Source organism: Notolepis coatsorum (assembly GCF_963971535.1).
Source record: "Notolepis coatsorum genome assembly, chromosome: 3".
In the NCBI taxonomy this organism is placed as follows: Eukaryota; Metazoa; Chordata; class Actinopteri; order Aulopiformes; family Paralepididae; genus Notolepis; species Notolepis coatsorum.
The window spans coordinates 130,705,864-130,720,461 of NC_140167.1; the positions used below are offsets into that span (position 1 = coordinate 130,705,864).

Here is a 14,598-nt window from a genome sequence, read left to right on the forward strand (position 1 = left end):
AGGAGCTAGATTCCAGCAAATGTAATGGCAGGGTTCCTTGTTTACTCTCCCAAAAGGTGTGGTCGTTGTATGGAAATAGATGGAGGTTGAAGAATTGTTTGGTAAAGGTGTGAAATATAGGAGTCAAGGGCAATGTTGATGGCGGGCGCTCTTGACTAGGCACGTGGACAGTCTAGCATGTCCAACAGATTTCAAAAGTGTGTTCACTTGATACTGACTGACCCCCAGTGTTGTAGTGCTATTTCTGGAAGTAGGGGAGCGCGCCTACTGTCTGACTATGGTTATAGAGTAGAGTGTAGACAGTGCCTACATTTGGTTTATCATTTGAAAATACAAAGACGTGTGTGTGTGTGGGGGGGGGGGGGGGCAAAGCTCATTATGCACATTTAACTTTATGTGAACTGTTGACATCTTATTTATGCATTTGGTACAGTATATTCTTTATTCTACATTTTTCAATATCTTTATTGCTCCTTTACATTTCTTGAGAGCACTTCCGTCTTACAACATACTTGTCGGTGTGTTGCTGCAGACAACCCAATTTCCATACCTGGATTAATGAAGACTGTATCTCTAGCTTTTCCTCCAAAAGTGTGCCTCTGTAGAAGTCGAACATATTACAGGTAATTTAGAGAAAAGGAATGCAGTGATTACCCTCATCCATTTCACATCTACGTTGTGTCTCGACAGCTCACACTCAACAGATACGACCGTTCCGTCTGGAACACTCTGGTTCTCCAGCCGTTTCATGATGGTCACTGGAGGCTCTGATGGAAAAGAAAAGCATGTTGAATTATGCATAAATCCCTGCTTTACTCCTGCTTGTCAGAGTGACACAGAAGATGACTGTGTTCAGTTATTATAGAATAACTGATTGATTCATTTAATTAATAATTTTTTCGACGGAAAGTATAACAATTAAACATAACAAAAACATTGTTTCATTATTCATAGTGAATTTAATATTGTTACACAAGAAGTAGAGGAGAAGCAGAGTTGTCTGACTGTTGCAAATGCATTAGCCTACATATAACATAGCTCCTGGTTCATCTATCTTCATAAAATCAAAAAGACATTGCGTAACATTTTTGCATTAATTATGACTGACTGGCTGACTGGCTGACTCCCCATTGTTGTCACGGCCGCGTCTGGCTTAACTAGGCTTGTTTCAAGTTATTTGTTATGTGTGTTCATGAATCAAATATTTCAATCCTAGTCCAGAACATGTATTTGAGTACATCAACCTGTTGAAAATAATTGATATAACTATAAAAGCAAAATGGAATACACTGCAATGCATACATGCACAACCTGCTCAAACGGTAGCCTATATATTTAAGGTATGGGGAACTCCAATCTCCCTGTGGTGACATTTTCATCCCATTGTCATCCTCAGTGTCCGACCCCAAACTCAAAGGGATGAGGCATTCTGAATGGCTCTGCGGGTGGAGCAGATTATTTTACAGCGTGAGGTTAAAGTTAAAAGACAGACCAGAGGTACTTCTCTTTATCACAGGGCCGTGCGGCTCTGGGCTATTTTGTATCTGTAATCTGAGCCAGGATGGCAGCAGCGGTGGCACAGCCGTCACTCCATTCCAGTGTTGTGCCACCAATGTCTGGTATTCACTCTGCCCTGAACAGGCGCCTTTGGCCACCTCTCGGAGGCCACCATAAAAGTGGAACAATAATGTTGTGGTAGTAGTAGAGTAGTATATTAAATATAATGTTTTATACGCACCGTCTCTTAAGTTCAAATTCAAGTTTGTTTATTAAATATCACAATAAAATACACATACTTTATGGTGAAATGCTTGGTTCTGTATGAGCCCCTGAGAGTGTGCTTCATACAGTAAAAAAAGTAAGTAAAGAGGAATATACAATATACATATATACAATATACAGTACAATATACAATCTAAAGTACAACCTAGGTACAGTCTAAGTACAGGGAGTAAAAAAAATAGTAAACAGTGAGGTACAATGCAGAAAATGAGATACAAAACTTTGAGGTAAGGTGCAATTGCAAATGAGGTATGAATGTAGTGCAAATCTCTTTAATAAAAGATACATATAATGTAGTGTTAAAGTGTCTAAAGTGAGTGTTAAGGTGAGTGTTTGTTTAAAAGTGAGTGTGTGCATGTGGATGATGTGTGGATTAAGCTATCTGCATTATGATTATGTTCAAGTTTCAAGTTAAAGTTTTGTTTTATTGTCACGTATAATGTACATACATGTACATTACAGTGAAATGCTTGGTTCTGTATGAGCCCCCTCAGAATGTGCTTCATACAGAATAAAGAATAAAGTCCAAACACTATACAAAATATACAATATACAAACTAAAGTACAACCTAAAGTACAAAAGTCTGTACAAAATGCAAACAATGAGGTACAATATCGCTGCTGGCGGGAAAAAACCTCATAACTCCATTTTATTTTTATTTAATTTTTTATAAATCAACTCTGTAGATCATCCTCCATATGTGTGTGTGGGTTTTACAAAGTTTAAACAATGGGAAAGCATTAAACCAATCATCTGTCTAAACCTCGTAACTCTATTCGCCCTCAAATCTGTGTTCGTTTTTTTCATCTGCTGAAAAGTTGGGTTTTTGGAGTTATGAGGTTTTGTCCCGCTAGCAACGATATGCAAGCTTTTTACAGATGCGAAAATTGCATTATGTATTTCATGTGTTATCATTACACGATGACTTGATGTCAAATGTTTGTCTGTTTTGAGGATACTGTAAAATAGTGACATTTTGAGGTTTTCCAAATGACCCACCTCTCACGATGAGCCTTGCAGATGTCTTCAGATTCTCTACGCAGAACGTGAAGTTGCCGGTGTCCTCTATGGCGAGATTGGAAATGGTGAGGCTGTGGACTTGTCCCTTGGCACTCATACGCCAGTGGTTGGTGGACTTGAGCTGAATTCCATTTTTCAACCAAGTGCCTGCAACGTTTGCATGCGACAGTTCCACTTCAAAGGACGTTGTCTCTCTTTCAATGGTCTTTATGTCGGTCAGTCCTGTCTTTATTGTGATTTTACGTGCTGTGGGGAAATGACAATTGTACAATTGTACAAGTAAACGTTAGCAACATAATTGTACAGCACTGGTTATGGTTACTGTTAGTCAAGCATTAGACGCTAAGAAATTGCATTATGCGCCAAACAATATTTCTGCTTCAAACAGTTACAGACATGAGCATTTTCATTCCACTTTAATATCAAATGAACATAGGACCTCCTCTTTTGTTTGTTGGGGCTGCGGTCTGTACAGCAGGCTGATATTCAACAATACACACAGTTGGCAGAAAGGGACATGCAGATTATTTTAGTCATTTGAATACAGGGCTTTACACAAAAGCCCACTTTGAAACTGCCAACATCTTTTTATATTTTTTATTCTATCACAGACAAGCATTCCCTGTGGAAAAAAGAAGTGTTTATTTTGGAGAGCCGATGACAACAACGTTAATTTTGAAGGCCAGTGAGTAAATTTAGACGCAATGAGAGGAGATCCAAATTCATAAGAGTTGCCAGCAGCAGCCCGAAGACTAGCCTTTCCCCTTCCCACCCACTCCTGTGTTGAAACGACAGCCTCTAACTCACCCAGAGCCCATAGACCAGGGGAACAAGTCACATAGAAGCATGCACAAAGAAAAACACACATAACTACTTTTTAATCGCTGGTACTAAGACTTTATTGCATGTGGGAGCTGAAGCCGTTCCCCAAGGTGGTAAGTACAGGGGCAATGGCTCCTAGAGAGTTGGACTTGTATTTAAATCTACTTCTAGCCATTATCCAATAGTATATACTGTATATCTTCACAGCCAGGGAGAAGCATGCCTATAGTTACTCAGTCGGTACTTCCTTTGAACCTTTGATCCGATTCCCCATTTAAAATGTGTAATGAACTTATCAGGTTTGCAGCGATCTCTTGTGTCATTACAGGAACCACTCCCTGTAACTCAGCTTGGGCAGTAAAGCAGTCACCTGTTGGTGGCCATCATGCCCCAGTAGAATACGTGCCACACCAGACCCCCCATCACACAAATTACTCTTACTCAGTTAATTGGGGTTTGCCTTCAAAAGCAACATCCCAGGGTGGAGAAGGCCAGGGGGGAGGGGGGCAAGGGGCGGGTCATCGGCAACGGAGGTAAACAAACAACAACAGTGCATGGTGAGAACACGTGCACACTCACGTTCCACGGTGAGCTGGGCTTGCGTGCGGTCATGGAGTGATTCACAGCTGTAGGTGCCCCGGTCAGACAGAGCGAGTTTGTGGATAGTGAGGCTGCGTTTCTGTCCCTTCTGCTTCAGGGTGAACTTGGGCCCAGGGTGGATGAGTACCCCTTGCCTCATCCACTGCACCTCTCCAGATTCCACACTCACCTCCACCTCCAGAGTGGCCTCGCTGAACTCCTCGGCTCCAACGGGCGTCATGTTTTTGGTGAACAGCACCTGTTCCTCTGAACAAGAATACACAGAATTACTATACGGGAACATCATGGTCACATTTTATGTGAATACTCAGTCAAAGCATGATATCACAATAGATATTATGGGAAATGCGCTTACCGTCAATAGGAGAATATTTGTCCTGGGTAGATAGAAAGTCATCACTAGTGATGTGGCAGAAAAACTTGATTAAACTGGTACTTTAAAAGTAACACGCCAACATTATGGGAAATGCATTTGTCCAGAGTTGACAAGAAGAAAGATACCCATTTCCTCTCTGTGCATTCAGTAGAAAGCTATCAGGCTGCAAACTAGTCTAGCTTAGTACAAATTAATGGAAGTGGATATGCAAGTGGATATGAAGTGGCTAGCCTAGCTTAAAACGGTTTTAAGTGTTTTTGGCCCACACCTAGGTTAACCACTCCATATCCGCCTCCATTAATTTGTGCTAAGCTAGGCTAGCTTGCAGCCGGATAGCTTTCTACTGAACGCACAGAGGAAACTGGTATCTATCTTCTTGTCAACTCTGGAGAAGACGGTAAGCGCATTTCCCATAATGTTGGCGTGTTACTTTTAAAGTATCAGTGTAATCAAATTGTCACTAGTGATGACCTTATATCCAGGACAACAGGACAACAGTTAATAGTTCCCAATGCCTCCAAAATAAACATGCTACTCAAGCAAAGCACATTGGATTATTGCTGGTTTCCAGCTGTTTATGTACTGCTACACTTTTTCATATCACAGCCGGGCAAATTAACATAGACTGAAGCATAGCCGCGGGAAGTAGGGGTGCTGAGGGAGAGGCAGCACCCCCAGCTCCAGGTGCAGCACCCCCTCGCGGCACAAACGGATATTGATGCAAAATAAATCTGTCACATTATTATAATAGTAGTTTGGTGTCGAAACCCGGGAGATATGAGCGTTTTGGATAGCTCTAGAATGGGTGAAGACGAACGTCGGACTGAAATTGAAAGAATGAGACGAAAGCGGGGCACAATCAGAGGTGTTACTACACAAGTTTTGAATCAGATGGACATTGAAATTGACAAGGAAACTCTGAATGTTGATCACTTGAACACTTTATTGGATGTACTGGGAGTTAAAGAAGACAGTTTGTTGGAACCTGACCGTGAAATATAACAGCTAACTCTGACGGATGATTTGGATGCTGAGATTGAAGCCGCGGAGATGTATAAGGAGCACGTCATTATGTTGCGGAGCTGTGCACAAAAATAAGGAACCGAGAAGAACTGAGGCAGCAGCGCAGAGGGTGAGTGATACTAGTAATTAATGGACTAGATCACAGAGAGTGCCAGTGAAGTAGAGAAATGTAATGTAACGTGCACCGGTAAACTTCTATATAAAGGACACTTTCGTATTATTATAACCCAACGTTTGGACAATCCATTATTTGGAAAGTAGTTATTCTACAGTTTGGTGTAGTGTATAAAACGAAAGGTTATGTATATAACCTAGTTATATGAGTACTGGCTGAGCGTCTCGCTCTTCGCCATATTGAGATATACCTCATCTCCAGTACCTACTGTACTTCATTAACGAAAACAATGCACCCATGCACTTGGCCAGGCCCCGCCCCAGTGTCCTCCTATAAGACACCAGGCATGGTCACACTCGCCCTTCCTCGGGAAAAAGTTTTCCATCAAGAAACACCCAACCAAGGGACCTCAGGGCGCGCTAAGAGCGAGACGCTCAGCCAGTACTCATATAACTAGGTTATATACATAACCTTTCGTTATATATTCGTACTGGCAATCGCATCTCGCTCTTCGCCATATTGAGATATGGGGCAGAGCAGACGCGTGGCCCGACAAATGTACCCCCTGAGGATCCGCAAGCCCTACCACCAGGGGGGAGGGGAGTCCCGTCACCCCCCCTTCCTAGTGAAGAGGGGGCGGCAGTCAACTCCACCAAAGTGCGAAAAAGAGGGAACTAGAGACCCCTAAAAACGCACACAGCACAGGCGGGACCACGTGTGACACATCACCTCGTGGCACACACCCACACACCCCTGCTAACCCACCGAACGCAGGGGCGGGACGCAGGGGAGATCCCAGACCCCAGAACCGCCTGGGAGACAGAACCCCCAGTCATGTCCATGAGGTAAAACCTAACAAAGGGACCCGGGGAGGACCAGGAGGCCACAGCACAGATGTCCTCCACCGAGGCCCCCTCTAACAAGGCGGCAGAGGCCGCCACCCCACGAGTGGAGTGCGCCCTGACACCCCCAGGGGGGGCCAGCCCAGCCAACGTGTAGCAAAGGGCAATGCCCTCGCACAACCAATGTGACAGGCGCTGTTTTGACAGTGCCTTACCAGCGTGAGAGCCACCGTAACAAACAAAGAGCTGATCGGTAGCCCTGAGGTCCTGAGTCCGGCTGAGGTAAACCCCCAAAGTCCGGACTGGACACGACAGGTGAAGGCTCGCCTCTAACTCACCAGCGTGAGGAGGCGGATGAAATGCCTGAACCACAATATCCCTGGAGCGAAAAGAGCTCAGGATATTTTTTGGCACGAAGACTGGATTAGGCCTCAGAGTCGCACCGCTATTGACACGAATAGACAAGCACTCAGGCCGCACCGAGAGAGCACAAAGCTCACCCACGCGGTTAGCGGAGGTGATGGCCAGCAGGAATGCAGTCTTGAAAGACAGCTGTTCCAAAGACGCCTGCTCAAGAGGCTCAAACGGGGCCTCGGACAACCGGCCGAGGACCAGTTGGAGGTCCCAACTCGGAGACAGAGAACGTTTCACCGGCTTAAGGCGCCGAGTGCCAAGCAGGAAACGCTTCACAAGAGGGTGGCTGAACAACGTAACGCCCTCAAACCTCACATGACAAGAGGATATAGCCGCAGCATATACCCTCACCGTCGAAGCCGACAGTTTATCCAAAATAGACTGAAGGAAGGAAAGGACAGCGTCCAGGGGGCAGGACACAGGGTCCAAGCCTCCCACTCTACACCACTCTTGGAAAATACGCCACCTACCTGCGTAGACTGCGATAGTGGAGGGAGCATGCGCGTTCCGGATGGTGTTGACCACAGAAGGGTCCATCCCCTCCAGACGCACCCTCTCAACAGCCAAACCATCAGCGGCTGGCCCAGCACAGGGAACTGCCACAGAGACCCGTGCGCCTGAGAGAGGGCCCGCGATGACCAAGGAACAGGCCACGGCGGGGCTACCAAGAGCTGGATCAGGACCGGGAACCACACAGCTGCGCCCCGGTCCGGCGCGATCAGGATCAAGGTCCTGTGTTCCCGACGTACCCGCTCCAACAACTGACCTATCAGATGTATGGGCGGAAAAGCGTACAGAATCCCGGGCGGCCATGGATACATCGAGAAGGCATCCACCCCCAAGGGAGGATTGTCCCCCCGACTGACCGAGAACCACAAGGGGCACTGGTGAGACTGTCTGCTCGCAAACAGATCCACCGAGGCTTCCCCGAAGCGGTCCCAGACCTGCCTGACTATGTCTGGACGTAGTCCCCACTCGTCGTGATGAAGACAGCCCCCGACATCACATCTGCGCCCACATTCTCCCTGCCAGGGATGTGGAGCGCCCTCAGGCTGCGCAGATTGCGAGACGCCCACAGCCAGAGCTCGACCGCCGCCCGGTGCAGACGGATGACCGTCCTGACCAACACGAGCTCGCCCACCACCAAGTGGCCGAGCCGCTTGATGACCAGGAGGACCGCCTTCAATTCCAACACATTGATGTGCATAGCAGACCGGGCAGCATGGACCGTCTAGCTGCCCCCCACTGCGTTGGTCTGACACGTCCCCCCCCATCCCGTGAGGGAGGCGTCGGTGAAGACCGTGACGTGTGACCGCCTGCCGCCCATGGGGACCCCGCTGGTGAGGGTACCAGGCCTCCTCCAGTAGGCGAGATCCCCCCGTATCGACAAGGGAACCTTCAAACGTTTCCACTTGCCTCTCACCGGGTCTATTTTCATACTGGAAAACCACCTCTGTATCCTCCTCATGAAGAGGAGGCCAAGAGGGACCACAGAGTGAGCAGATGCCATCATACCGAGCAGGCGCATCACATACAGCGGCGTAATCGTCCCGCCAGGACGGAGACCCCCGAGCGCGTCAAGGATAGTCACTCGCCGCTGCTCCGAGAGGGTTGCCCTCATGGGCCTTGAGCTTAGAACCAAGCCCAAGTACTCCACCTGTTGACTGGGAAGAGGCGTACTCTTCTTCCAGTTCACAGCAAAACCCAGCTTGGTGAGGAATTCCACCACCAGCCTGGTATGAGACCTGGCGACCTCCTCCTCCTCGGCTGAGGAGCAGAATGTCGTCGAGATAGAAAATTATTCGTATCCCCTGACGACATAGACTAGAGGCTCCAGTGCGGTCTCTATGCACTTGGTGAATGTGCGGGGGGCCAGATAGTAGCCAAACGGCAGCCTCTGGTATTCGTACGCCACATCCTGAAACAGGAAGCGTAGGAATTTCCTGTGAGGAGGGAAAATCGGGATGTGAAAATACGCATCCTTCAGGTCTATGGAGGTGAACCAGTCTCCCACCCTGACAGCGTCTAGCAGGTGTTTGACGGTCAACCATCTGAACCGTCTAGCCACAATCAGACGATTGAACGCGGACAGATCCAGTATAGGTCTGACACCTCCCGATTTTTTGGGCACCAGAAAATACCGGGAGTAGATCACGCATCGCGTCCTCCCGTGGGACCACGACTATGGCTTGCTTCGCCAACAGAGATTGGATCTCGTCAACCAGAGCTGTCACTGCTGCTGACCCTGACAACAGGGTTTGCACCAAACCTGAAAATGGAGGGTGGGGTTGTGCGAATTGCAACACAAGCCCCAGCCTCAACGTTCTCTCCATCCACGTCGACATACGGCACTGCTGTAGCCATATGTGATGATACTCCCAAAGCGCACCCGCCGCCATTTGGCGCTGGCCCGCTAGGAACTGTAGATAGGCGGCCCGGTCCCACCCGCTGTGCGTAGCCAACCCTGGACCCGCCAACCGTGCGAGCAGGGCGTTCCGTGGAGTCAGGACATCGGTCCCTGACACAACCCACGAGGCAATCGCACCCAAGGGGCGACCCGACAGAAAGGGCCGGTTTGATACGGGAGAAGCTGACATCATACCAGGTGACAAGCGCTCCCCCACTGAACACCCCTCCAGCATGGACCGCTGAGGAGCTATTCTGCAGCTGGACATGCAAGGTGTGAGGCCCCCATGGGTTCCTACACACCGTAGCCCTGCAGTGATATTACTATCACCCAAATCACGCGCGCCTGCCAGACCACTGCTGGGCTCTCCGGAGTGGGAGGCACCAACGTGATACCCGGCCTGACGAAGGCGAGGTCGGGGAAACCCGTGCTGAGCCTGAGGAGGCCTCGAGTCCCCCTGCTGACAACCTTTGAAGGTGACAGACGTAACACCAGGCTCACCAATCACAGACGCAGAACGTGTGGCGAGGGAGCCACGTGACAGCACAACATTCTCACGGACAGACCCAGTCTCAGCCATCAACTGGGTGTCAGCCCCTGTCCCCATGAGAAGCGAAACGTGGGGCCGCTTGCGCTTCATTGAAGCCCCGCGGCCCGCAGCCAAAGGAAACAAATCAGAGCCCTTATTCCGCTGGTGTTGGGGGAGGGAGTGACCGGAGAGCGGGCTGCACACAGCTGGACGGCGACGGTCTTTTAGGGCGTGCTCATCCAATGTAGCCGATCCCTCGGCCGCCAAGGCTGTCGGCCTTGTGGACACCTGTTGGCGTTGAGCCCAGGGTACCTCAGGCGGGGGAAACATGGCCGCTGGTCGAGGGCCTCGCCATAGTCGCTGACGAGGCCGTGCTCTCACCTCTGGCTGCATGGTGTGAGGCGGTGTGGGGCCCAGGTCAAATACCGCCAGCGTTTCCGCAGAACGACAAAAAAGTCCTTCCGCGGAAAGAGGAGCCCTAAGGAGAAGAAACCTTTCCTCCTCCCCAAGGGAAGACTGCTCCAACCAGAGATGCCTATTAATAAGAGTTGATAGCATCCTGATCCTCCCTGCGGTTATAGCTTGCGACTGATTCAAGATTTATATAACCCCAAAAACATGCACAATGTTTTCAGCGTCGGCTGGCCCTGCAGCCCCACTATCCGACACCAATGTGGACAGAAAAACAGTCAGCTGAGCCATGACACTGGCCACAGCTAAATTCCATCCTGTGGTGGTATAAACATCATCAGTCCATACTGCCACCTGCCGGGCCGACTTGCTCTCAAGCGTCGGCATCCGGGTGGGACACCGTTCAACCCTGCCAGGGCAAAGGATCGATGCCAACTGGCTCTCAAGCCAGGGTACACCTGCCTTGCGCCCTGTTGTCAGCCCATCTACCCGTAAAAAGGGTAAATAAGTCTCAGCAAAACCCCCCACATTAGCTACCGACTAACCTTCATCAATGAACCGGTTAAGAGGAGGGAAAAGCGGTGACAGCCCACAGCGGGGAACAACGGAACAGTGACCCAGCATTACAGCATTAGCATTAGCAGCGCGCTCCAGGATAGCCGGGAAAATGTCCAACTCAGAGTCACGTTTACCCAGATATCCTGCCCCTTGCGCCAATACACAACTCGGTTGTCTCACAGGACAACAAGCAGTATTACTAACGCCAACATTAATGCCTGATGGCGCAGGGCCTACCTGAGCGCGAGTTAGCCCGACAGCTAAACATCACGCGACGTCCCTCGATCCGCTGTCAGAAGATGAGGAAACCCCAGGACAGGCCCGACGCGCCGTTGGAACATGCCGAGAAGATTCCAGGGGCTGGCAAATCTCTGGCGAAAAGTTCAATTTCTCTCTGCATTTCATACTAGTTCATGGAATGCACTGCACGTCCATGATGGAAAACGAAAAAGAGGAAGGGCGAGTGTGACCATGCCTGGTGTCTTATAGGAGGACACTGGGGTAAGGCCTGGTCAAGTGCATGGGTGCATTGTTTTCATTAATGAAGTACAGTAGGTACTGGAGATGAGGTATATCTCAATATGGCGAAGAGCGAGACGCGATTGCCAGTACGAATATATAACGTGACAGCGTCACTGTCCATGGTGCTGAAGGTCGCATTTAAGGGACCTGGATTTTACAGTATGTTTAGGTAATATTAAATGCTTCTGAGTAAGTACAATTTAATTACATGACATAGGCTACAGTCACCCGGGATATCTAAAGTTCATTTCAGTCTATGTTAATTTGCCCGGCTGTGATATAAAGTGAGCAAAGTATAGCGGGAACCAGAAAATTACAGCTCCCAATATAGGCTAAAAGGCCTCAACCCAACCCAACAGGATCTTCAGTTCTTCAAAAAAAGATCCAGTTGAAACGTTACTTAAATCATGATAATCACTCATAAATTCACATATGAAAATAAATTATGCAACGCCTTGTCCATTCAACTGGAATCTGGAATCTCATCATTGGTACATACTGGTCACACTGGTTTCATCAAAGGGAGATTATTCAATGTAATACTCTGTTAGAGGGTAGGATGGTCCATTCTCATGTCTCCCAACATTCTTTACCACAAACTGATATATTTAAAAACCATTTCAGTTACAAAGAGGGTTCCAGGTAGGGATGCCCACGATCACCTTCATTATTTGCACATTCCCTAGATTCCCTTGTTGCCTCCATTCAACAAAGCAACAATTAACAAGGCTTTGATACCAAATCATTCCATAATAAAACCAGTCTTTATTATCTTTACTGATTACATTATCTACATTATCTACATTATCCCTTCTATTAGTCTATAATCTGATCAACAACTGTGACAAAATGGCAACCAATGTAATAAAAAAAGTCAACCAACGAACAAGATTCTTGTACCGGATCTCCTCTCTGGTAAACAAGAATACCCTGAAGACTCTAACAGGAGCACTCATTCAAGGGTACTACGACTATGCTTGCACCTCATGGTACCAAAGCACCTCAAAGGCACTAAAAACAAGATTACAAACATCACAAAACAAACTGGTCAGACTACTGCTTGACCTTACTCCTAAAACCCACCTCACCCCAGCCCATTTTGACAACCTAAGATGGCTTAGAGTAGACGACAGAGTACAGCAACTTGCAATGGGCCTGGTCTACAAGATACACTACACAACTAAGGTACCCATGTACATGTCGAAATACTTCCCAAAGGTCAGTGAATACCACAACCACAACACCAGAGGGAGTTCCACAAATCATGTTCAACCCAGATTCGGCTCAAACAAGGGACTAAACATGTTTTGCAATTATGCCACAACAATGTGGAACGCCCTACCCACAGCCGTAAAATAATGTGAATCCCTAAACACATTCAAAACCGCTCTAAAAGAGCACCTACGGGAGGCTGCAATTCGAAACTGGCCCCGGTAAATGTCCAACCCCCCCCCAATGTATAGTTTCCTCCCCCTCAAATGTATATATTCTCCTTTAGAAATTCTGTCTGTAAATAAACAGTATTGTATATTTGTATGTCGTGTATGTCATAAATGTTATGATGAATTGAATATGGGGGACCCTGATGTAAACAAGACGAAAGTCTTTCTCTGGTCTGCATCCCCTTAACAATTGTATGTATTGAGCTGTACTGTACTGTACCCATTCTGCAATCTGTTAATAAACTTTTCAATCAATCAATCAATCAATCAATCAATCAAACTGTTATCCAGTATGAAGAACAGCATGGATTGTGCTGAGAAAGGACTCTGATCAAAAAACATTGGTCTTCATTCTCGAACGGACATACTTGAAAGTTACCAAGAAATTCCGTTGTAACTCGATTTACGTACTTATTCGGCATTCTCGAACGGCTTCGTATTGTAAATTCGTTGTAGGATTGTTGTAGGATTTACAAACTCGAAAAGGCAGTCGTAAGTCGGACAGACTGGTGTGGACCTGTGTTTTCTCTGGGACAAGTCATTGGGAATTGCCGATACTACATACATCTGTGGAATTAAATCATTATAATGATAATAAATACGACAATATTTGTATCATTAACAATTACGTTTTGCATTTATAGTCCTGACTCAATGAGGCATCGTGAGCATTACACACACACACACTGCAAACTAAATAAATAAGAACTAAACCGATCGACGCGGATATAGCTACTGTAGTGGAATAGGGCTTGACGTTGACACCCGCCCACCCGCCCAATGCGGGTAGAATTCGTCATTGGCGGGTAGATGCGTCATTCTACCCGCCAATTCGGCGGGTGCCTTTCTTTTCTATGAAAAAAAACATTGTAGTCTACAAAGGGCATTTGGAATAATCACGTCAATCCAGGTGATACTATTATAGTACTACAAATCCCACAAGGACTGGGTGCGCACAGTGTGCTCATTCCATGGCCCATCCACTTCGTCCTATCGCGCGCGTCGTGTTGCTTCCGTGTGTGACAGCTGACGCTGTTAACGTTAATAGCTCGACAACTAGTTAGTGCGACCGACTCATCCATAGTTTACTTACAGACAGTTAGCTAACGTTACAATGTGGTGGAATATTGTGAAAAGACCGGGTGAACTGAACCATCGACAAACAGAAAAGAGAATGAGACCAAGACCGACTATTTGTAAGTAAGTAAACAAACATGTATTATGTAACGTGTATTATTAAACTAATATTACGGTGTTTGTTAGCTGCTAGCCACATTCATGTAAGCATAAGGGCTTGAGACTAACACCGTCCTGGCCACCCTCTCAGTCAAGATAGCACTCGCAAATAATAGGTGCACATTATTACTGCGCGGTCTCTGAGTTAGCTCTCAGCACCATGGACAGCTGCCCCAGATGCCTCTTTCTTGGTTAAAAGCTGCTATTCTCGAAGTCAACTTCCTGTCTGTTATTGCTACGCAACTGCAGCGTGGGGGGAAACTGCGCCGCCTGGTACATTGTGTACACTATTTAGTGGAGAAACGGATAGTTAAAGCGGCAAATTAAAGACAATCAAGCAGACTTTTCTTCAGTCCTTCACAATGCCAAAGAGCTGCTGTGTTACGCGTTATACTAATGACAAAAACAGAAATCCAAATCGGAAGTTTTATACCATCACAGAGGAAAAAGTGGCTGGTGGCTAACGTTCGGCTAACTCGCTCTGATTTTGTGGTCGTG

At 47.3% G+C, this 14,598-nt stretch overlaps 1 protein-coding gene across 1 annotated transcript in view; it reads right to left on the bottom strand.

The window, feature by feature from the left end:
* The window catches only part of LOC311226001 (obscurin-like protein 1), a gene marked incomplete at its 5' end in the record, with an annotated part of 184,166 nt that overhangs the window by 46,099 nt on the left and 123,469 nt on the right, over positions 1 to 14,598 (bottom strand). Inside the window, 3 exons of the mRNA XM_084311383.1 lie at positions 655 to 767; positions 2,783 to 3,049; positions 4,205 to 4,471. Coding sequence (XP_084167509.1) covers positions 655 to 767; positions 2,783 to 3,049; positions 4,205 to 4,471 — 647 coding nt within the window. The remainder of the gene's footprint in view (positions 1 to 654; positions 768 to 2,782; positions 3,050 to 4,204; positions 4,472 to 14,598) is intronic.